We start from the raw sequence: 24,495 nt of genomic DNA, 5'->3' as shown, positions 1-24,495 counted from the left end.
ACGCACGGACATCGCGGCCATGAAACTACGACGATATTATTATGATATTACATATATATGAACCGCTTGCAGCGCGCGCTTTCACCATGGCCTCTGCTATTTTCCGCGGAGTATGTCACCCCTGCTATTGCACCTCCTCGACACCCCGAGCTGCCCCCAGTGCCAGAGAAGCTGCGTCCTGATGCTGAGAGAGAGCGCCTGCGTTATTGGAGACAGGCTGGTGCTGCGCGGATCAGCACTGGACAGCTCCCCTCCGGCTCCTCCCGGATCCCTCCCCCGCTCTTTGCATCTCCCTGCCTCCTACTCCCCGTCCCTGGTCCGGGCTCTCCTGCCTCCCTGGCACATGGGAGCCCCTGCATTGCTGCCTCCCCTTGTACTGCAGCAGGGGGCAGTGGGTGAGTACCTGCAGCTCCTCTCTGCCAGGCTTTCCCTCCACCTCCTGCCATCATACCTGGCCACACTTCACGCCTTCAGGCCTCTCACACGTTGCCGGGCTGTCTTCCCGCCACCCCCTGCCTGCACCCCTGCCTCTTCTCCAGCCCTGTTACTAGGGTTGCTCGTTGCTGCCTGCTGTTGCCGCCTCTTTACGCCTCAGCATCTATTTCCCTCATTGCTTCCTCCATCCTAAACGCGTCTCCTCCGTCCGGCTTCCTCGCCCTGTTGCCTCTCTACCTCCGTTCATCTCCGCACCCGTTGCTCGCTCACTCTCGCCCTCTGCTGGGTTTGCTCACTGTTCCCTGTTGGTTCCCAGCACAGGAGGACCCGCCTCACCCGCTACCCCTGCTGGTGCTGCCAACCTGCGCCCGCTCTCGCCATGCTGGGAAAGGACTACATGCTGGCCATCATTCTCGTCAACTATGACGGTGAGCGACCCCTGAGACCTGCCCCTCCGGTTTCATCTGTACGGGGGTGGGGGGGTTCCCTGACTCCACTCATGAGCAGGGGGCGAGCGCAGCGGGAAGAGTAAGGGGACAGGCAGCGTCTAGCGGGGCAGGGTGCAGTCAGTACAGGTTCCAGACAGCGCAGCGTCTAGGCAGTACAGGTTCCAGACAGGGCAGGGTGCAGTCAGTACAGCAGGACAGGCTGCGACCGGAGCGGGGTCCAGCCACTGCAGGGATCAGCCAGGGCAAGGTCCGCCCGGGGCGGGGGCCCACCGGGGAAGTTTGCAGGCACGAGGGCAGTGTGGTCAAACCAGGGCCCAGTGATGGCAGGTGATGGCAGGTTCGAGCGAAGACACTGTGCACCCAGGAGAGGCGCAAACAGAGTCTGTTCCAGGCAGCTCATGGTGCAGCCACTACAGGGTCCACTGGGACGGGTGCAGCCAGAGAAGGGCCCTGCCAAGCAATGTGCAGCCAGAGCTGGGTGCAGGGTCCACCCAGAGCCGCAAACTGACGGACGGGGTGCAGACAGCACAGGAAGCAGCCAGAGCAAAGGACAGTTAGGACCGGGTGCTCACAGGACACGATGCAGCCAGAGCACAGGTCAAGATTAGGACACAGGCGGGTATTGGGTTCAGGAGTACGGCACAGGCAGGATCCGTGTGTAGCCAAGTTCGGGGTTTTCACATCAAGGATTAGGCAGTGTCAGGGTTCACTCTGAGGTGGTCTAGGGCAAGAGTAGATCCAGGATCATGTTCCAGGCAGGATGATTGTGCTGCCAGGGTCATTATGCAGCCGGACTCAGGATAACGCCAGGGCTCGGCGAGGGGGCGGCGCCTCTGGGATCGGGAAGAAGCCAGGATGAGGGTGCAGCAAGCACCAGGTACAACTAGCACCAGGGTGTGAGATCACAGGGCAGCTAGGGTGCCTGTACGCAAAGAGGCTGCAGGGTTTATTGTCATTGTGAAGCAAGTATCAGGGTGCAGCGAGGATCGGGGTGCAGCAAGGATCGGGGTGCAGCGAGGACCAGGTGCTGCCAGGATCACTGTGTGAAATCACAGGGCAGCTAGGATACGTCTACACAATGAAGGGGCACGATTTAGCGTCATTGTGCAGCTACGATCAGGCACAGAGGTGCAGCCAGATTCCTGTTGACCCGTGAGTGTGCAGCCAGGTTGCAGGCATTGGCTAGGGTTAGGGTGCAACACTGCAAGGCCAGCGTGAAGAGTCGCGGTGTCGTGTTAGAGTGCAGGGCTGGGTGCATTTGGAGCACGGGGTGGGATCAGGATCAGGGTGATAGCAGCACTATCAGGGCACAGGGACAGGTGTGACAGGGCTGCGTGGTCAGGAGGGAGGATCAGAGTGCAGGGTGGGGCAGGGCTAGGGAGTCCCCTGTTCACGGTGCTCTGTCAGTGAGCGGCTGCATTAAGCCCCTATGTTAATATGTAGGACCAGGGTTCAGAGAGAGTAGAGCGCAGCAGGATCAGGGATCGGGATCCAGCTGAACTTCAGGGTGCAGGCCAGATGGTAAAACAGGCTCAGGGAGGATGAGCGGAGTCCAGCATCAGAATACACTGACCAGCGCTACCAAGTGAACCCGACAGCAATGTGAGTTTCATTTGTTGGGTCGAGCAACATGGAGTTTGGAATCTCAAGTTGAGTCTTTAACTTGAATGTATTCATGCATTTCATTTTCTGTTTATATTTAGGTAATGTGAAGCGGTTTATCAATAAGATTGTCTGCACATTAAATGAATAGCTTAGATTTTGTCGTAATTTGTGATGATCTGCACTGACTTCTGTACATTTCACCACATTTCCTTTGCTACAGTTTATTAATTCAAAAGCTTTAAATGCTGCGTCTCCTTGTAGTTAAAAGCGCGTCTTAGAGCCAGTACTATAATGGCAAATAAAGTACAATGGTGCCCCAGCAACGACAGACAGGTAGGAAATAACAGCAACTCAGAGAACACTCCAGTAACAACATTAAGTACAACACTGATAGGTTGTTATAATATGAGAATACATACCCACAACACAGACAAGAAGCAATACTCAAACTCACCAGTGCTGTGAATGTCCTCATTCAGTGTCCTTCCAGAAAGCACCATAAGCATAAGTAAGAAATAAAACATTATGGGACCAATTCACTAAGACATTTATGAGTAGCTGTAGTAGTACCCCTCTGGTACTCTTGCTTGTAAGTACTATTACACTGTACTTCCACAGGGCAGTGGATGTAGGGCCCGGCCACAGGACATGGCCTGCAGCCAGTCTCATGCTGCACACAGCCGGAGACGGTGCGCGCTGGGTGTGGGGGGTTGGGGGGGTTTTGTAGGATGGGGGTCCCACCTGCGTGGTTTCGGATTCTGGGCCTGACCATAGGTCAAGAGCTGTGGATAACCCCACACTACATTCAGCCAAAAGTCATGTGTAGCAGGGAATGGCTGGCCGTAGGGTGGGGTTTGAGTGGCCACAGGGGTTGAGAACAGCGGTCAGGCCCTGCGGCTAACCCCTCATTGGCAGCAGACGTATTGTAATAAGATAATACTTTATGTTACCAAGGGTAAAGTGGATTTGTAAGTAGGTCTTCTAATGCTGAAAAAGGAACTGCCATTTTTAGAAACCCCCCAAAAAACTATGACATTTCCAATTTATACGTAACTGACATCAGTAGAAGGTGCACCATTATGATCCAATGCTTATGACTGCGCAGGTTCCATTACTGATGGTGCCTGAAATCTACGGAGGTTCAAGGAGGACATGGAGACTCTTGGGGGCAACAAACAGTACAGGAAGGGGACCCGATTCATGTTCTCTCTCCAAATGTAGTTGAGATGTGCTCTTGGGTTCCAGGGATGGGGGTCCCCAAACCTCTTCCAACAGTGGCTTCTCACAGGGAGGTGGGGATCACAGAGGTAAGTAAGGCTTTAGGGAGTGGCTCTCACACATGCCCCCCTCCTCGATTTTTATTTAAAAATAGAAAATGCACAACCCTTCATCCTGGACCACCCCAGAGAGATTTTAATGAAAAGATGCAAACCTTTACAACAGTGCATTAGACTTGCACAAGACCCGGACAAAGCTAAGAGGAACTTTCACACCGGGATGAAAGCCGTTGCCGCCTGGATGGGGGAGAGCTGCCTCAAGACCGAGCTCATCGCCTTTGGAAATCTCCTTGTGGCCCACATCACTCAGCGCACCACCTACTCCAACTGACCACACCCTCAACCTAGGAATCATTTTTGACTCTTCCCTATCAATGACCCGACAGGGAAACGCAGTCTCCTCTTCCTGCTGGCACACCCTCTGCCAACTCTGCAAAATCTTCAAATGGATCCCGGCTGACTGCCACAAAATATTCACCCACGCCTTAGTCACAGGTAAGCTCAACTACAGCAACGCACTCTACGCCGGTACCACAACAAACAACATCAGCAAACTACAACTCATCCAAAACCCCGCCGCCAGACTCGTCCTGAACCTCCCCTGTTAAGAACACGTCTACCAAAAACCTGAGGACCTTCCATTGGCTCCCAGTAGAGAAGCAAATCAACTTCAAACTGCTCACCCACACCTACAAAACCCTTCACGACATCGGACTGGCCTACCTGAACCATCACATCTCATTCCATAACCCCGCCAGACCCCTCCGCTCTGCCTAGCAGGCACTAGCTACCATACCACACATCCGGAAAACCACCACCAGAGGAAGATCTCGCAGCTAAGAGCTGAAACAACCTGCCCATGCACTTCAGCGAAAGTCCATCTCTCACCATCTTCAGGAAGAACCTCAAAACATGGATCTTTGAATAAGGCCCAGACCCACCACCAGCGCCTTGAGACCCTTAAGGGTGAGTAGTTGCGCTTTATAAAAACAAATTGATTGATTGCGATCACGGCAGGGATAGTGTAATGTTATGTTATGTAGATTTGTAGAGCACGCTAATCACCCATGAGGGTATCAAGGCTCTGTATTGTGCTTAAAATGGAGGTATGATGAGATGTGAATGCTCTCAATAAGGGGTACCTGAATATCTATGTGGGATACAACTTCACGATTCAAGAATGTTGCTCACCAGGGCTGCAATGTAAAATGTGAGGGACAGCCGACTGCTTCAGTTTATCATTTCAGTTACAGTGCCATTAGTAAAAAGAATGAACCCAGCATAATTTTCATGTTTTAGCAGAAGATATGGTTCAGTTTATCTCAGGTCACATGGGATGTTCAATTATTCCTCTATTTTAGCTCTCACTGCTTTGCATTCTGGTTTAGTCTTTAATCCCCACAACAAAATCACATCTCCTTTCTGCTTCAATGTCTGGCTGTTGGAGGCCAAACAAAAGCAATTGAAGGTATTATGCATTCTTCACTCTGCTTTCGCAACTCAGACATCCATATTTTTCCACGCCAGCCACTCATTAAGAGCCAAAAGAACAGAGTCATTTGGTGGTTCCAAATTCAGTGAGTCCCTAAACCACAGGGTTTGCAACCACTAAATGGCTTATTAGCATGTTCTAAACACATTTGACTATTTTGTACCTGCTTACCGAATCACAAAATTGGTTTAGGAACTGAATTGCAATATGGAAAGGCTATATTTTGATTGTCCCTTCCAAACAGAGATTCAAAGGCTATGTAGCAGTGGTTGGTGATTGGCGACATTGGTCGAACACCATTGCTAGGTTACCTACTCCTCAAACAAGATTGTTACTCATGCCCTCATGCCTTTGCGAATGTGAAAAAAAAGTTTGTTTATAAGAGAGCAGAAGTCCAAGGGTCCCTCCAAATCTAGAACAAAACTTTTTTTTAAAGTAATTTTTTTTTTTAAATGCCGCCTGAACCTTAAGGAGTGGTCAGAGATTCTTCTGCAGGCAGGTGTGATGAGCAACTGCACCCGCTTGCAGGTAGATGCCTGGGTGGTCCATGGTACCTCTTTTGCACCTCCAGAGGGCTGCCCCCATGCATCACACCTTTTTGTGGTGCACTGTCAGCGCACCTCCTGAATACCTTTTTGCCTCATTTGCATGAGGCTGCGCCCCCATAAAAGTGAAGGAATGCCCTCTCAAGATATCTCTGGCGCAACATCCATGCCAGCGCTATCATTATTACAGAAGAGGCAACTCAAGCGTCAGTGGCCACTTCCATAATACCATAATGCCCTGAGGGTGCACAAAGTGGCCGCAAATGCTCATTGCACCTGGGGGAATTGTGCATATTAAGGTCCCTGGAGGTCACGTTTTTTCACATGCGCACACAGTACAAATATTATTTATGCATGCACTCAAGCATGTTTGTAGTTTTACTTTATTCTTTGTCGCTGTAGATCTACAAGTACCAAAATGCAGAGAAAAAATGACTGGATGACCTAATCACACCTACTTCAGAACAACAAGAAATCTTGTTTAGGGCCACAAGTTTAAAAAACATGAGGTGTAGTCTGCATCACTCCTGTATGATGGAGTGTCAGGACTTGCAGTACCAAGTGATTTGGTAGCCCAGCTGTAGGCACATAGAATAATTGTTGACAATTGGTAATACACTGTAGAACGATCTGGTGAGATAGCATAGTAAGTTAAAGTTCTTACTGCTGACCCCTACCGGGGTCCTAACAGAAAATACACAAAAGAAACTGCACTCTACTGACATCAAACCACACCTCGCCCATACATTGTGCTGTTTTCTGCAAAGTACATTTTTTCTATGCACAACAAATTCAGGGAAAGTGCACATTCCTATAGACCAAGAGTGTTCTTCCCACTTATGTTTTCATTGTGCATTTTTAGTAACCAGAGACCCATCTATTAAGACAGCTTCCAGTCATTCCACTGCATAATTAGCACAGGCAGCTAGTAAGAATTTTGCTTCTAGTGAGCAGGGCTGGCCCTATAACTCGGCACCTTGTGCTGGGGCAGCACAACGATGAGGGGCGAAAAAATCATTGTGTGTAAGTGTTAAAAATGGGGTCTTTGGTTGACAGTCAGGTTACCCCCTGTTCAAGCAAGGACCCTGACTCTAGTCAGGGTAAAGGAGAATCACCCTCAGCTAACCCCTGCTTACCCCCTTGGTAGCTTTGCAGAGCAGTAGGCTTAACTTCAGAGTGCTAGGTGTAAAGTATTTGTACCAACACACACAGTAACTTAATGACAACACTACAAAATGACACAACACAGGTTTATAAAAATAGGAAATATTTATCTAAACAAAACAAGACCAAAGCAGCAAAGATCTACCATACCCAAGTCAAGTTATCAAAAAAATGCAAAAAGAGTCTTTAAGTAGTTTTAAACACACACTAGCACTGCTAGCGTGAAATTGTACGTGGTGCACGTCTAAAATAACCCTGCACGGGTGGGTGTGCGTCAAAAAATAACCCCACACAGGCGGGTGAGTCGGAAATCCAGCTGCACGATGATCCAAAAACCCTGCAGTGCAGGTTGTGATCTCCCAGCCTCCGTCAGCGATGCTGCTCGTCGTTTCTCCTGCTCCGTGCGTCGATTCTTCGGTCGCGTTTCCTGCGAGCGTCGTTTCTCAGCTGCGGAGCAGGCGGCACGTCGTTCTTTCAGCCGCAGATCGAAGTCACGTCAATCTTTTCCCCACACGGCGCTCTGTGCGTGGATTTCCTTGTCTTTAGGCTGCCAGCTTCTCCTTTCAGGGTCCCAGGAACTGGATGGGCACCACAGGGCAGAGTAGGAGCCTCTCCAGAGACTCCAGGTGCTGGCAGGGAGAAGTCTTTGCTGTCCCTGAGACTTCAAACAACAGGAGGCAAGCTCTAGATCAAGCCCTTGGAGATTTCTTCTCAAGATGGAAGACACACAAAGTCTAGTCTTTGCCCTCTTACTCTGGCAGAAGCAGCAACTGCAGGATAGCTCCACAAAGCACAATCACGGGCAGGGCAGCTCTTCTTCCTCAGCTCTTCAGCTCTTCTCCAGGCAGAAGTTCCTCTTGGTTCCAGAAGTGTTTCTAAATTCTGTGATTTTGGGTGCCCTTCTTATAACCAATTTCTCCTTTGAAGTAGGCCTACTTCAAAGTAAAGTCTCTTTTGAATGTGAAATCCTGCCTTGCCCAGGCCAGGCCCCACACACTCACCAGGGGGTCAGAGACTGCATTGTGTGAGGACAGGCACAGCCCTTTCAGGTGTAAGTGACCACTCCTCCCCTCCCTCCTAGCACAGATGGCTCATCAGGAAATGCAGACTACACCCCAGCTCCTTTTGTGTCACTGTCTAGTGTGAGGTGCAACCAGCCCAACTGTCAAACTGACCCAGACAGGGAATCCACAAACAGGCAGAGTCACAGAAATGGTATAAGCAAGAAAATGCTCACTTTCTAAAAGTGGCATTTTCAAACACACAATCTTAAAATCAACTTTACTAAAAGATGTCATTTTAAATTGTGAGCTCAGAGACCCCAAACTCCACATGTCCATCCACTCCCAAAGGGAATCTACACTTTAATCAGATTTAAAGGTAGCCCCCATGTTAACCCATGAGAGGGATAGGCCTTGCAACAGTGAAAAACGAATTTAGCAATATTTCACTGTCAGGACATATAAACCACATTACTATATGTCCTACCTTATCCATACACTGCACCCTGCCCTTGGAGCTACCTAGGGCCTACCTTAGGGGTGTCTGACATGTACGAAAAGGGAAGGTTTAGGCCTGGCAAGTGGATACACTTGCCAAGTCGAATTTCCAGTTAAAACTGCACACACAGACACTGCAGTGGCAGGTCTGAGACATGATTACAGAGCTACTAATGTGGGTGGCACAACCAGTGCTGCAGGCCCACTATTAGCATTCGATTTACAGGCCCTGGGCACCTCTAGTGCACTGTACTAGGGACTTAGTAATAAGTCAAATATGCCAATCATGGATAAACCAATTACATACAATTTACACAGAGAGCATATGCACTTTAGCACTGGTTAGTAGTTGTAAAGTGCTCAGAGTTCAAAAGCCATCAACAACAGGTCAGAAAAAAATAGGAGGCAGGAGGCAAAAAGATTAGGGAAGACCCTGCATAAGCAAAAAAGTCCAACAGTAAAGAAACAATCAACTTGTATGTGAGTGTTATTGCCAATGTGTCAAAATGTATGCATAGTATGCGTGTGGGCTTTTATCACTAAGTAATTAAAATGTGCCACTCTTACTTTTTAAAAAGCTATTGGTTATGTGTGGCATTGTAGCATTCTGCATTCTTAACCCATGACACCAATTAGCTTTAAAAAGCACCACATTTTATTTACCCAGCCACAGTAAAAAGAGCATAATTTAAATCTGCCAAGCAAGGTAAATTATTGTTGTTTTTTAATCTTTTCACTTCCTGTGAATTCAAAGCTCACTTATTTCTTTAAGTGTGAACGAGATATGCATGATTTACAATAGGTTAAAATGGCATTGGGTTTGCTTAGTTACCTGTGTCTTTATAAGTGTGTATGTGTGCCTGGCAGGGCATGCGTGAGGAGAATTACATGGGCATTTTCATCAAGGAGACTAAAAACTTCTATGGCCTGCACTGCCTAGAAGGGCCTCCATAATTAACTTTTCTCATCCAAAGTCCACAATCAGGCCCATTGTTTGACTTGTTCATTTGCACGAGGTGCAGCAGGTGTGCTTTGCACTAGTGAAACATGAGAATGTATGCAGATGTTAGTAAATCCACTCCTGGGGACTTTGATAAAGTGACCCCAGAGGAATACCCACTGCCCATGGGGTGTCCGCGCCGCTTGTAGAAGATTTGTTAATTCTTATTGAAGTATTGTTTAATCCACAGAGGGCAAACAGGAAGCTATAAATTGTTCTTGTATGTGCTGAGCCCATCAACTCACCAAACAGTAAAATCAGGGCAGGTTTTCAGCCTATCCACGATGAATAAGTATGAGGCAAATGTACCACATATTTTTGCTCATTTAGAAAAAAGGACTGCATTTTACTATTTGCTTCGCCTGTAGCTATCTTTGCTTATGGAATTCATTTTAGTTGACTTTCAGACTTAATGTGGGCAGGTCCTCACAGTACTGAAATCCCGTGGTGATTAAAAGTGAGTTGTGTGCAGTACCCTACTGGGCAATGTATTGGCGTCCCTAACTTTAAAAACAAAACATCTTAACAATTTCTCATCAGTGACTATAAAAACCCCTACCGTAATCCATTTAAAGTGACACATTTCACTCGTTGTACTCCATCTTGCATTCACTAAGAACATTTGCTTTTTCCAGATGTTGTATTTCTGTGTCTTCTCATACAATATATGAACCTTGTAAGTCCGTGCTGAGAACTGAGTCACCTCTAAGTGTCTGGATGGGCTTGGGATGTGGGGGGATGTTCGAGCTAATGGTGAAGGCAGTGCGAGTTTCTAACAGAGTATGTCAGTGGGTCATAAAGGTGTTCAGACTGCATTCTCAGCGATGTTCATGTATATTCCAAATCCCATTTTATGAGAACCTGTGATAGAGTTATACACGGCTGTTGAAGAAAGAGTAAGAGAGAAAGAGAATGAGAGAGAGAAAGAGAGAAATGATTAGCGAAATGATTAGCGAAAGGGTGGCGTGACCAAGCAAGAACGTGTCAGGCAGCTGGAAAAAGTCAAAAGAAACTTCTGAAAAGAAAGGAGATAACGTGACATATGCAGAAGGAGGACTCCGAAGAATGAGGGGAGGAAAAAGGGTCTAAGTGTGCGCTATGTAAATAAATAGATAAAAATTAGTTGAGTGACTTGACAAAACACAGAACGCCCTAGTCATGAAAAACCATAAAAGTATGGAAGGCGATCTGTATAGCCACCTCAGCGTACTTTTATGGGTCTTTTCTGTTCATTAACGTTCCCATTAGTATTCCTGGAAAACTGCACCAGGCAGCTCTTTCCTGACATACTAGTTGGAATGTTATGTACCCTTTCACAAGGGCTTCTATTCCCCCATGTGGAGTTCTCTGGTATAAAGAATAGATAGAGGTGGAGTCTTGTGTCCAAATGCTTATTTTTAGGTCTTGCTTTCCAGACCACTTTTAGCTGTCTATAGGCGAAAGCTCTTGTTTGGACGATACCAAAAACTTACAGTGAGCTTACTGCCTGTCCATTGCTTACAATGGGTTTGCTTTATTGTCACTCTTGTTGCTTGCTTCTTATTTGATGACTTGCCTTCCTCTTCTTGTATTTGTTCATCCCCTGGAACATAGCTTCTTCATCATCCTCTTGATTGACTGACGTGTAACCTTCAACTGCTCACATTTAGATAACTACTTTTTAGGGTTGAGTGCACAAGCACTCTAGCCTGGTGTAATCTCTGTGTGGGCTTTTAACCACATCCACAGCACGCCCATCAGTTTTGTTTGTTCGTGGCTTGCCTTTTAAAAATCGCTTGATTTTATTTCTGAAAGACATGCATACTTCATGCCTTTTCGGGTGTTTAGCCCTTCTCGTGCGCACCGGTTTCTACAGAAAACATACGATGCTCCAAGTTTGAGGCATGGTTTCTGAGCTACTTTTTCTTTTTATTTCCTATGCAGTGCGATCTGCTGCACATTTGCTGATACATTTGACCGTGAGCAAACTTCAGTTTCATTTTGGGTGCTCCTTCAAGCTCATGGGGTGGTGCTTTAAATCTGGTCATTTATGTCAAACTGTCTTACTTTTCATTTTTATTTTACTTGGCAATAAAAGTCCGGTTAGGACTTTACACCACTAATAGCTCCAAGTCGATCAAAGGCGTGATCCATTGCATTGCAAATGCTTGTCTATTTCCGTTCCAGCGCTCCAAACGAGTGCATATGCTGTATTTTCTTTCTCTCCTTGTCCTCCTTCTCCTCCACATCACCCCATTCCCCCGATGTGTTGTTCCACCCCAGGGCTCATCTGTTGTGGTCCAGTGGAAACTCTGGAAGCCTTAAAAAGCATGGGCTGCTGTGCGAAGGAAGGTTCAGGGTTAAATATTGAAAGGGATGCTTTTCAAGGTTCAGAAACATACTGCAGGCCTTGTCTATAGATTTTGTTTTCCGAGCTGTCAGTAGCTGGAAAATGCTGCCAGGCCTTTCTTTTCCTGCTCTATGTGATGTTGCAGCCTGTTTTTCGCTTTGCTCTTGCTTGTTTATTGCTGGGCTTTGTCATCGGAGGTACTTTCCTTGATCAGCCAAGCATGTGGCCCTGCCTTCTAAAGCCAGTCTATTCCTTGAATTATATTGGCATGTTAACGCAGACATTTCGTCTATACAATTACTTGGCAAATGAGAGCTTTCCTTGTATTACTCATGAAAAGAAAATATCGCGGTTTAGTCATACTAGTGCTACAGATGGCGTCACCAAACTCGACGATTTGTTTCTTTTTTGTGTATTCCATTTTTAATGCAGCCATCTCGTTATACTTTCCTGCTTTGTGACTATTTATGTATTAAGTGAGATGGCTTTTGATGTAATGTTTGTGTTGATTTTTTTTGTCATATAGCAGACAATAATCGGCTTTTGGGCCTCCTTTTCGAGGTGCTGAAGCCCGGGAGGACAAGGGGTCGATCTGTCTTAAATATACCCGTGTTCGGGGTTTGCTGCGTGTTGTGAGGAGGCGGCTTTACTGTGATATTGAAGCCACGCGTGATCTTGTCTGTCTTCGGGCTGCTGCTGCTTCTAAGCGCGGCCTCTTGCTTTCCTCGTAGGTTCCCTTTACGTCTCTGAGCATTGTTTTAGCCGGTGGTTTGCTTAGATTTGTCCGCAGGGTATGCACCAATGTTTCTGTCCTATCACTTATTTTTAGGTGGGGCGTGGCACGTTGTTTCTGTAGTGCCTTTGCTAGTTTTCAGTGCGCTCTGAATTCTTCTTCTTCCAGTTATCATGTGCACTCATGATGTTAAACTGCGGCCACAACGGAGGCAAGTGGTACAGACTACAACTCTTCCTAAGTGCTCCACCAACATGTAGCATTATTTTGTTAAGATTGCACTGAAACATAAATAACTTTTTAAAACAATGGCTTAAAGTACATCATCCCAGCATACACTAGACGTGTATTAACAAATCAGGCTTTGAAACAGCAAGAAACTGAAACATTGTGACCGGTGACGTAAAACCGTTTTTACGGTTGTTGAAATATGGCCACAACCCAGTTGCGTGGCAGCAGCCTACAGCTCTTCAACAGGGACATGGAAACACTAGCACGATACAAAATCCTGAAGTTAAAACAGCAAATGGACCCATTAGTGTTTTTTTTAACCGACTTGACTATTGCACCGACACCAGGGATCTGTGTGCAGTCACTTGGTTACTGTAGGGTTCATTCAGCATTTCATCCTTGGCAGGATGGTAAATGAGCACCATTAAGTTGTGTAACAGTATACATTTGCTACCTGTCAATACTATCAAGGGATCACCTGGACGGCCAACACTGTCCTCTACAAATGAATATTATGTTTATGTTACTGCTTCATGTTGTGTGTACATTTGCAATAGTTTTTGAATGGAATGTCATTTTAATTTTTATATAAAGTTATTTTTAACAAATAATAAAAGTATGATTAATAGTAAATGCAGTGGTTAATTTGTAAATAAAAATGTGCCGGTGCCCAAAGCTCTCCTCTGAAACAAGCGGCTGCTGCAATTAAATGTGGGAGCACAAACTACTGAGGCAGCCCAATCCTGAAGCCATCTCGGTCCTCTTTAATCTATTTACAACCACTCTGTGCCCCTTCAGCTCATGCTTGCAGCTTTCTGCTTTCTCCCTTTGTGATGCTTTCCTTTCTTCCTCCCTCTTTCCCATATGTGTCTTTTGCTCACAGTAATTGCCTGATGCAGAAAAATAAGTGCCGGCCTTCAAACATAATTGCCAATGCCCCCCACCCGCAACCATTGATTCAAATTAAGCACTGAGTAAATGCCAGCCCTAAGTGTAATGCGAGCATCATAACCTTCATGGAACATGTAGTTTACAACTTTGCTTCCATCAAAAGCTTAGGCCAAGAGGCATTCCAAAGGCTAAGCTCTTCAACAGCTCATGCACACTACTGTTCTCTCCTCTTCCACAAGTCCTGCTCATCTATATTCTCTCAGCAGCATCCATGCATCTATTCAAATAATCCCTCATACCTACTTTATTAACACTGCACAACAGTTGATCGGAGCTTTAATACCATGCTTTTATAATTAAGACAAACCTATTGAGTTTGCCAGAGTGTGCCTTGTGTTTGTCCCTGCACAGAAGCATAGCTTTTCTAACCACCTTTTTGATTTTTGATTGGATGACTTTTATCCTCTCACTGCTCAAATTCTAGGAACTACATTTTAGTTTCTCTTACATCACTGCATGGGAGCGGTTGTGTTTTCTTGCTCTCACTCATGTGCAGTTTTCCCTCAAATAGCCACATCCCAACCCACGTGCTTCTCGTTTTCCCCTTTCCCCACACCAGGTCATCTATTGCTTCCCCCAAACCAACTTTTTTTTTATTTATTTTTTATTTTCACCTCCTGGCCTCAAGCTTGTCCAATGCTCCCCCATCTACTCTCTGCTGCACCCACCAGCACATTGATATCCACCTCCACCTGCCTTCCTTGCCCTTCCACCCCTCCCATAACTGAGCCACTATGTTTTCGCAAAGCACTGTAATGCATCTTTGTTAGACCTGACAGCCTTAGGGTAGTCACCCCTAACTTTTTGCCTGCCTCCCTCCACTTTGTGGACACTGTTTTTGCTGGTTTTTAGACTCTGCGCACTTTACCACTGCTAACCAGTGCTAAAGTGCATATGCTCTCTTCCTTAAAACATGGTAACCTTGAATCATACCTGATTGGACTATTAATTTACTTATAAGTCCCTAGTAAGGTGCACTTTATGTGCATAGGGCTGGTAAATTAAATGCTACTAGTGGGCCAGCAGCACTGGTTGTGCCACCCACTTAAGTAGCCCCTTTTCCTTGTCTCAGGCCTGCCATTGCAAGGCCTGTGTGTGCAGTTTCACTGCTACCTCGACTTGGCATTTAAAAGTACTTGCCAAGCCTAGAACTCCCCTTTTTCTACATATAAGTCACCCTTAATGTGTGCCCTAGGTAACCCCTAGACCAGGGTGCTGTGTAGGTAAAAGGCAGGACATGTACCTGTGTAGTTATATGTCCTGGTAGTGTAAAACTCCTAAATTCGTTTTTACACTACTGTGAGGCCTGCTCCCTTCATAGGCTAACATTGGGGCTGCCCTCATACACTGTTGAAGTGGCAGCTGCTGATCTGAAAGGAGCAGGAAGGTCATATTTAGTATGGCCAGAATGGTAATACAAAATCCTGCTGACTGGTGAAGTCGGATTTAATATTACTATTCTAGAAATGCCACTTTTAGAAAGTAAACATTTCTTTGCACTTAAATCCTTCTGTGCCTTACAATCCACGTCTGGCTGGGCTTGGTTGACAGCTCCTTGTGCATTCACTCAGACACACCCCAAACAGAGGGTACTCAGCCTCACTTGCATACATCTGCATTTTGAATGGGTCTTCTTGGGCTGGGAGGGTGGAGGGCCTGCTCTCACACAAAGGACTGCCACACCCCCTACTGGGACCCTGGCAGACATGATTGAACTGAAAGGGGACCTGGTGCACTTCTTAGCCACTCTTTGAAGTCTCCCCCACTTCAAAGGCACATTTGGGTATAAAACAGGGCCTCTGCCCTACCTCATCAGACACTTGCTGGAGAAGAAACCTGAACCAGAAACTACATCCTGCCAAGAAGAACTGCCTGGCTGCTCGAAGGACTCACCTGTCTGCTTTCCACAAAGGACTGCTGCCTTGCTGTTGGCCTGCTGCCTTGCTGAACTCTTGTCTGGCTGTGAAAGTGCTCTCCAAGGGCTTGGATAGAGCTTGCCTCCTGTTCCCTGAAGTCTCAGGACCAAAAAGACTTCTCTCTTTCACTTGGACGCTCCGTGCGCCGAAAATTTCGACGCACAGCTTGTTCCGCGGCGAGAAAAACGCCGCACACCGACGCGACGCTCTTGGGACGACCGAAATTCTGACGCACGGCTTTGCAAGGACAACGCCGCCCGACCTCCAGAGGAGAAATCGACGCGACGCCTGCTGTGAGATCGTAATTTCGACACGCAGCCCCGCAGAACGACGCGCAGCTGGAAAACAAGCAGGAAAATCCACGCACAGACCCGGGACATCTGGTAATCCCCGTGATCCACGAAAAGAGACTGTCCGCGCGCCGGAAAAACGACGCACGACTTCCCCGCGTGGAAAATAACGACGCAAGTCCGTGTGTGCTGGGGAGAAATCGACGCACACACCCTTTTTCCACGCACCTCTTCTTTTGTGGCCCTCTGAGGAGATTTTTCCACTCCAAACCAGGTACTTGTGCTTGAAAGAGACTTTGTTTACATTCTAAAGACTTAAGACACTATGAGGGTTATTCTAACTTTGGAGGAAGTGTTAATCCGTCCCAAAAGTGACGGAAAAGTGACGGATTTACCACCAGCCGTATTACGAGTCCATTATATCCTATGGAACTCGTAATACGGCTGGTGGTATATCCGTCACTTTACCGTCACTTTTGGGACGGATTAACACTCCTCCAAAGTTAGAATAACCCCCTATATATCACTTTTCAGTGATATCCCTATAATTTCCCATTGCAAACTTGATTCTTTTTGACCTACAATTATCCAGATAAATATTATATATTTTTCTAAACACTGTGTGGTGTATTTTTGTGGTGCTATATGGTGGTATTGTATGATTTATTGCACAAATACTTTACACATTGCCTTCTAAGTTAAGCCTGACTGCTCGTGCCAAGCTACCAGAGGGTGGGCACAGGATAATCTTGGATTGTGTGTGACTTACCCTGACTAGAGTGAGGGCTTTTGCTTGGACAGGGGGTAACCTGACTGCCAACCAAAAACCCCATTTCTAACATTGGTGATCAGCGGTGAGGATAGGACTTGTATTTGTGCAGTGACATACAGTAGCTAAGTATTTCACTACCTACCCACAGTTGAAGGTCAACTTGGTTTTTATCTCTTTTTGCAAATCCGTTTTTTTTCCTGACAATTTTCAAAAACTAAATCCTCACTCAACATGTCTCTGACTGGGTCTCAGACAGGGGACTTTGACCTAGTCCAGTTGGATACATATACGGTCAAACAACTAAGAGGATTCTGCAGGGCATTGAGGGTACCCACCCAAGGGGCCTCCAGAAAGGAGGACTTTCAAGTGGCACTGAGGGCCTGGGCAGAAGCCCATTTAGAGGATTATGAGGAAGAGGAGCCAGAAAATGGCCCCTCAGAGGAATTTTCACTATCTGTGGATGGTGTTACCACTGCTATTGTGCCCCCTTCCAGACCAGGGAGCAGTGTCTCTGTGCAAAGCCTGACCGCAGAGGAAAGGAGAGAAGAAAGGGAGTTCCAATTGCAAATGGCAAAACTGAAAATTGAGGCTCAACAGGAGGAGAGAAGGGCAGAAAGAGAAGCCAAGCAAGCTGAGGCTGAAAGAGCAGCCAAACAAATTGAAGCCGAAAGAGAAACCGAACAGGTGGAGGCTGAGAGAGCTTTGGCTGAAAAGAAACTATTGTTGGCTCATGAACTGAGTCTCAAGGAGCTGGAGATCAAGGCAAGACAGTCTGAATCCAGCAATAATGGTGGCAGCATACTGACAGGACCTGCTGGAGAAAAGAAGGTTCGTATACCCAAAAATGTGGTGCCCAGTTTTGTGGTGGGAGATGACATAGATAAATGGTTAGCTGCTTATGAAGTTGCACTAAGGGCTCATGAGGTTCCTGAAGGGCAATGGGGGGTAGCTATGTGGGGTTATGTACCGCCATTGGGGAGGGATACACTCCTCACATTGGATCAACCTGATCAAAACACATACCCACTTCAGAAAGCCACTTTACTTGCCAAGTTTGGGCTGACCCCTGAGGGATACCGTCAGAGGTTCAGGGACAGCACCAAACAAACCACACAAACATGGGTAGATTTCTTTGACTTCTCCAGTAAGGCACTGAATGGATGGGTGTGGGGCAACAAAGTAGCTGATTATAAAGGTTTATATGACTTGATTCTAAGAGAGCATATGCTTAATACTACTTATACAGAGTTGCGCCAGCACTTAGTGGATAGCAAGCTGACTGATCCCAGGAAGCTTGCTGAGGAGGCGGACCTCTGGGTTAGCACCAGAGTGTCCAAGAAGGTACCTGGGGGGGACTCCCACAAAGGTGGTCAGGGTTCCCAACAGAAGAAAGAGGGGGGAGATAAACTTGCAGATAAGGAACTCTCCAAAGGCCCCCAAAAGAATTCCCAGGGAGGGGGTGGCAACCCTTCCTTTTCCAAATTTGGGAAAAAGCCAGGGACATATGACAGGTCAGGGAAACCTAACCCCAAATGCATGGAGTGTTACCAGTATGGTCACTATAAAGGCGATCCCCAGTGCCCCAAGAGGGCACCGTCCACTACCGGACAGGCACCTGGGTTGACTAGTGTAGCGCTCGGGGGGGAGATGGACCCAGATAGCTTTGGGGAACAGGTAGAGATTTCCCTAGTGTCCCTGGGAGAAGGAGAAATGGTGCCCAAGGTCCACATGCCCAAAAATACTTCCAAGTACCGGCAGTGGGTCACCATTGATGGGCAGAAGGTGGAGGCTCTGCGTGACACAGGAGCCAGTATGACTACTATCAAGAGTCAGCTGGTGTCAACAGAGCAGATAGTACCTAATACATTCCACCAGGTCATAGTCGCTGACAATCGCGAGAGTCACCTACCAGTGGCTCTGGTTCCCTTTGAGTGGTGGGGGGGGTGTCTCTGGTACTCTGAAAGTAGCTGTGAGTCCTGCCATGCCTGTAGATTGTCTGTTAGGCAATGATCTTGAGCATACTGCTTGGAAAGAAGTGGAGCTCAAGTCTCACCTGGAGATGTTAGGGTTACCTCAGTGGGTCTGCATGACCACACGGTCCATGGCTGACCGAGAGGGAAGTCAAGGGCGTCTGGAGCCTGGAACGATGGCCCAGAGAGCTGCCAAGAGGAGGGACCAGAGGCACGGGAAACCGGCCCCAGAAGTTCCCGCAGTGGCTGACGGGGCTCCTGAGGAGGAGGCTCCCGAGCCAACTGGGGAAGACATTGCCACCCTAGGTGACTTACCTGAGCTTGCTGGCTGGCAAGTTCAGGGTGGACCCACCAGGGAGGAATTCTGCAAGGCGCAGAAAGAATGTCCCACTCTAGAAGGTCTGAGGAAACAAGCCTCAGACCAGGCGGCAGGTGACACCTCTGGCGATCACCACCTATATTGGGAGAATGATCTCCTCTACAGTGAGCTTAAGGTTCCGGCCTTTGGGGCAGCACGTACGCTGGTGGTCCCCCAATGTTACCGAACCTTCCTACTGGGTCTGGCTCACGACATTCCCCTGGCAGGACATTTGGGGCAAGGCAAGACCTTTGACAGGCTTGTCACCCACTTTTATTGGCCCAAAATGAGGACACACTCAGATAAATTCTGCAGATCTTGTCCTACCTGCCAGGCCAGTGGTAAAGCAGGAAAAAGGGTTAAAAGCCCCCTGATTCCACTTCCTGTCGTTGGCACCCCCTTTGAAAGGGTGGGCATCGACATTGTTGGTCCCTTGGACCCCAAAACTGCCTTAGGCAACAGGTTCATCCTGGTTCTGGTGGACCATGCCACCCGTTACCCAGAGGCCATCCCTCTGAGGACCGTAACTGCACCGGTGGTGACCAGAACTCTGATGGGGATATTTACCCGTGTGGGATTCCCCAAGGAGATAGTGTCTGACAGAGGCACTAACTTCATGTATGCATACATGAAGTCTCTGTGGGATGCGTGTGGTGTAACCTACAAGTTCACCACCCCTTATCACCCCCAGTCTAATGGTCTTGTGGAGAGATTCAACAAGACCCTGAAAGGCATGATTGGTGGCCTCCCTGAGGCCATGAGGCGTAAGTGGGACGTCCTCTTACCATGCCTTCTCTTTGCTTACAGAGAGGTCCCCCAGAGGGGGGTATGGTTCAGTCCCTTTGAGCTTCTCTATGGGTACCCTGTCAGGGGACCCTTAAGCATTGTCAAGGAGGGGTTGGAGAAAGCTCCAAAGGCACCCCCTCAGGATGTGGTCAGCTACATGTTGGCTCTCCGCAACCAGATGACCCGCTTCTGAAAAGAGGCCCAAAGTAACCTTGAGGCCAGTCAAGAGGTAATGAAACACTGGTATGACCAGTAGGCCACCCTGGTAGAGTTTCAACCTGAAGACAAAGTGTGGGTAATGGAGCCAGTAGAGCCTAGAGCTCTCCAGGACCGCTGGTCTGGCCCATTTGAAATCAAGGAGCGGAAAGGGGAGGCCACTTACCTAGTGGACCTCCAAACCCCTAGGAATCCCCTAAGGGTGCTCCATCTGAACCGACTAAAGGCTCATTTTGAGAGGTCGGAGATCAACATTCTTCTGGTCACAGATGAAGGAATGGAAGAGGAGAGTGAACCTCTCCCCGACCTCCTCTCTGCCCAAGAAGGTGATGGGTCAGTAAGCGGGGTCATTCTTTCTGACTCCCTGACTCTAAACCAGAAAGGAGACTGCTATGAGCTGTTGGAGCAGTTCTCCCCCCTGTTCTCCCTTACTCCTGGACTGACCCACCTCTGTGTTCATGATATTGACACCGGTGACAGTCTCCCTGTGAAGAACAAAATTTACAGGTTGTCGGATAAGGTAAAGGCCAGCATCAAGGAGGAGGTCTCCAAGATGTTGACTCTAGGGGTTATCGAGAAATCCAGTAGTCCCTGGGCCAGCCCAGTGGTGTTGGTCCCTAAGGCTACTGCCCCAGGGGCGAAGCCAGAACTCCGGTTCTGTGTGGACTACCGGGGTCTCAACTCAGTCACACGGACTGATGCTCACCCCATCCCACGAGCTGATGAGCTCGTTGACAGGCTGGGCCCTGCCAAGTTCCTGTGTACGTTTGATCTTACTTCAGGGTACTGGCAGATCGCCCTGACTGAGGGGGCTAAGGAAAGATCCGCATTTTCAACCCCTGATGGCCATTACCAGTTCCGGGTGATGCCGTTTGGATTAAAAAATGCCCCCGCTACCTTCCAACGGTTGGTTAACGGGGTCCTAGCTGGCAAGGATGCCTTCTGTGCAGCCTACCAAGATGACATAGCTGTCTACAGTTCCAGCTGGGAGGAACACCTGCTTCACCTCAAGGAGGTGCTTCAGGCCCTGCAACAGGCAGGCCTGACCATCAAGGCTAGTAAGGGCCAGATTGGGCAGGGTTCCGTGGTGTACTTGGGACACCTAGTGGGTGGTGGCAAGGTGCAGCCACTCCAGGCCAAGATTGAAACTATCAAGGCCTGGCAACCACCGCGAACGCAGACTGAGGTGAGAGCCTTTTTAGGCCTCACAGGATACTACCGCAGATTTGTCAAGGGTTATGGTACCATTGTATCACCCTTGACAGAACTCACTTCCAAGAAACAACCTAGGTTGGTGAATTGGACAGAGGCTTGTCAGAAAGCCTTTGACGCCCTGAAGGAAGCCATGTGCATGGCCCCCGTGCTCAAGGCCCCTGACTACTCCCAGGAATTTATCGTGCAGACAGACGCTTCAGAGCATGGCATAGGGGCAGTCCTAGCACATGAGGAGGGCCGAGATCAACCGGTAGTCTTTATTAGCAGAAGGCTATTACCACGGGAAGAGAGGTGGAGTGCTATTGAGAGAGAAGCTTTTGCTGTGGTCTGGGCACTGAAGAAGCTAAGACCCTACCTGTTTGGGACTCACTTCCGGGTTCAGACAGACCACAGGCCCCTCAGATGGCTCATGCAGATGAGGGGTGAGAATCCAAAACTCTTGAGGTGGTCCATTTCCCTACAGGGGATGGACTTTACGGTGGAACATCGCCCAGGGGTTGGCCACGCCAATGCTGATGGTCTCTCCAGGTACTTCCGCCTTAGCAATGAGAGCTCCCAGGAGGTCGGGTAGCTCCCCCCTCTTTCAGCTGGGGGGGACACATGTTAGACCTGACAGCCTTAGGGTAGTCACCCCTAACTTTTTGCCTGCCTCCCTCCACTTTGTGGACACTGTTTTTGCTGGTTTTTAGACTCTGCGCACTTTACCACTGCTAACCAGTGCTAAAGTGCATATGCTCTCTTCCTTAAAACATGGTAACCTTGAATCATACCTGATTGGACTATTAATTTACTTATAAGTCCCTAGTAAGGTGCACTTTATGTGCATAGGGCTGGTAAATTAAATGCTACTAGTGGGCCAGCAGCACTGGTTGTGCCACCCACTTAAGTAGCCCCTTTTCCTTGTCTCAGGCCTGCCATTGCAAGGCCTGTGTGTGCAGTTTCACTGCCACCTCGACTTGGCATTTAAAAGTACTTGCCAAGCCTAGAACTCCCCTTTTTCTACATATAAGTCACCCTTAATGTGTGCCCTAGGTAACCCCTAGAGCAGGGTGCTGTGTAGGTAAAAGGCAGGACATGTACCTGTGTAGTTATATGTCCTGGTAGTGTAAAACTCCTAAATTCGTTTTTACACTACTGTGAGGCCTGCTCCCTTCATAGGCTAACATTGGGGCTGCCCTCATACACTGTTGAAGTGGCAGCTGATGATCTGAAAGGAGCAGGAAGGTCATATTTAGTATGGCCAGAATGGTAATACAAAATCCTGCTGACTGGTGAAGTCGGATTTAATATTACTATTCTAGAAATGCCACTTTTAGAAAGTAAGCATTTCTTTGCACTTAAATCCTTCTGTGCCTTACAATCCACGTCTGGCTGGGCTTGGTTGACAGCTCCTTGTGCATTCACTCAGACACACCCCAAACAGAGGGTACTCAGCCTCACTCGCATACATCTGCATTTTGAATGGGTCTTCCTGGGCTGGGAGGGTGGAGGGCCTGCTCTCACACAAAGGACTGCCACACCCCCTACTGGGACCCTGGCAGACAGGATTGAACTGAAAGGGGACCTGGTGCACTTCTTAGCCACTCTTTGAAGTCTCCCCCACTTCAAAGGCACATTTGGGTATAAAACAGGGCCTCTGCCCTACCTCATCAGACACTTGCTGGAGAAGAAACCTGAACCAGAAACTACATCCTGCCAAGAAGAACTGCCTGGCTGCTCAAAGGACTCACCTGTCTGCTTTCCACAAAGGACTGCTGCCTTGCTGTTGGCCTGCTGCCTTGCTGAACTCTTGTCTGGCTGTGAAAGTGCTCTCCAAGGGCTTGGATAGAGCTTGCCTCCTGTTCCCTGAAGTCTCAGGACCAAAAAGACTTCTCTCTTTCACTTGGACGCTCCGTGTGCCGAAAATTTCGACGCACAGCTTGTTCCGCGGCGAGAAAAACGCCGCACACCGACGCTGATCGACACAACGCTCTTGGGACGACCGAAAATCCGACGCACGGCTTCGCAAGGACAACGCCGCCCGACCTCTAGAGGAGAAATCGACGCAACGCCTGCCGTGAGATCGTAATTTCGACGCGCAGCCCCGCAGAACGATGCGCAGCCGGAAAACAAGCAGGAAAATCCACGCACAGACCCGGGACATCTGGTAATCCCCGCGATCCACGAAAAGAGACCTTTCGCACGCTGGAAAAACGACGCACGACTTCCCCGCGTGGAAAATAACGACGCAAGTCCGTGTGTGCTGGGGAGAAATCGACGCACACACCCTTTTTCCACGCACCTCTTCTTTTGTGGCCCTCTGAGGAGATTTTTCCACTCCAAACCAGGTACTTGTGCTTGAAAGAGACTTTGTTTATATTCTAAAGACTTAAGACACTATGGCCCTCATTCGGACCTTGGCGGGCGGCGGAGGCCGCCCGCCAAAGTCCCGCCGTCAAAATACCGTACCGCGGTCGCAAGACCGCGGCGGGTATTTTGACTTTTCCCCTGGGCTGGCGGGCGGCCGCCGAAAGGCCGCCCGCCAGCCCAGGGGAAAACGACCTTCCCACCATGAAGCCGGCTCGTAATCGAGCCGGCGGAGTGGGAAGGTGCGACTGGTGCTACTGCACCTGTCGCGTATTTCACTGTCTGCTATGCAAACAGTGAAATACTAGCGGGCCCTCTTACGGGGGCCCCGCGACACCCCCTACCGCCATCCTGTTCCTGGCGGGCGAACCGCCAGGAACAAGATGGCGGTAGGGGGTGTCAGAATCCCCCATGGCGGCGCAGCTGGGGATTCAAATGGGCAACGGAAAACCGGCGGGAGACCGCCGGTTTTCCATTTCTGACCGCGGCCAAAGCACCGCGGTCAGAATGCCCAAGGGAGCACCGCCGGCCTGTCGGCGGTGCTCCCGCCCCCGTTGGCCCTGGCGGTGCAACACCGCCAGGGTCATAATGAGGGCCTATATATCACTTTTCAGTGATATCCCTATAATTTCCCTTGCAAACTTGATTCTTTTTGACCTACAATTATCCAGATAAATATTATATATTTTTCTAAACACTGTGTGGTGTATTTTTGTGGTGCTATATGGTGGTATTGTATGATTTATTGCACAAATACTTTACACATTGCCTTCTAAGTTAAGCCTGACTGCTCGTGCCAAGCTACCAGAGGGTGGGCACAGGATAATCTTGGATTGTGTGTGACTTACCCTGACTAGAGTGAGGGCTTTTGCTTGGACAGGGGGTAACCTGACTGCCAACCAAAAACCCCATTTCT

The 24,495-nt window shown here is 48.4% G+C and overlaps 1 protein-coding gene across 1 annotated transcript in view; it reads left to right on the top strand.

Annotated features, from left to right (window-relative positions):
- The first annotated feature begins 326 nt into the window (after positions 1–326).
- Positions 327–24,495, top strand: part of APBB3 (amyloid beta precursor protein binding family B member 3) — a 172,497-nt gene continuing 148,328 nt past the window's right edge. The window contains exons 1-2 of the mRNA XM_069199384.1: positions 327–395; positions 752–863. Of these exons, the coding sequence (XP_069055485.1) occupies positions 815–863 (49 nt within the window). The 5' untranslated portion in view covers positions 327–395; positions 752–814. The remainder of the gene's footprint in view (positions 396–751; positions 864–24,495) is intronic.

This window comes from Pleurodeles waltl, chromosome 7, assembly GCF_031143425.1.
Source record: "Pleurodeles waltl isolate 20211129_DDA chromosome 7, aPleWal1.hap1.20221129, whole genome shotgun sequence".
Classification (NCBI taxonomy): Eukaryota; Metazoa; Chordata; class Amphibia; order Caudata; family Salamandridae; genus Pleurodeles; species Pleurodeles waltl.
Note: the sequence above shows the minus strand (reverse complement) of the source record. Positions and strands in the feature narration are given on the sequence as shown.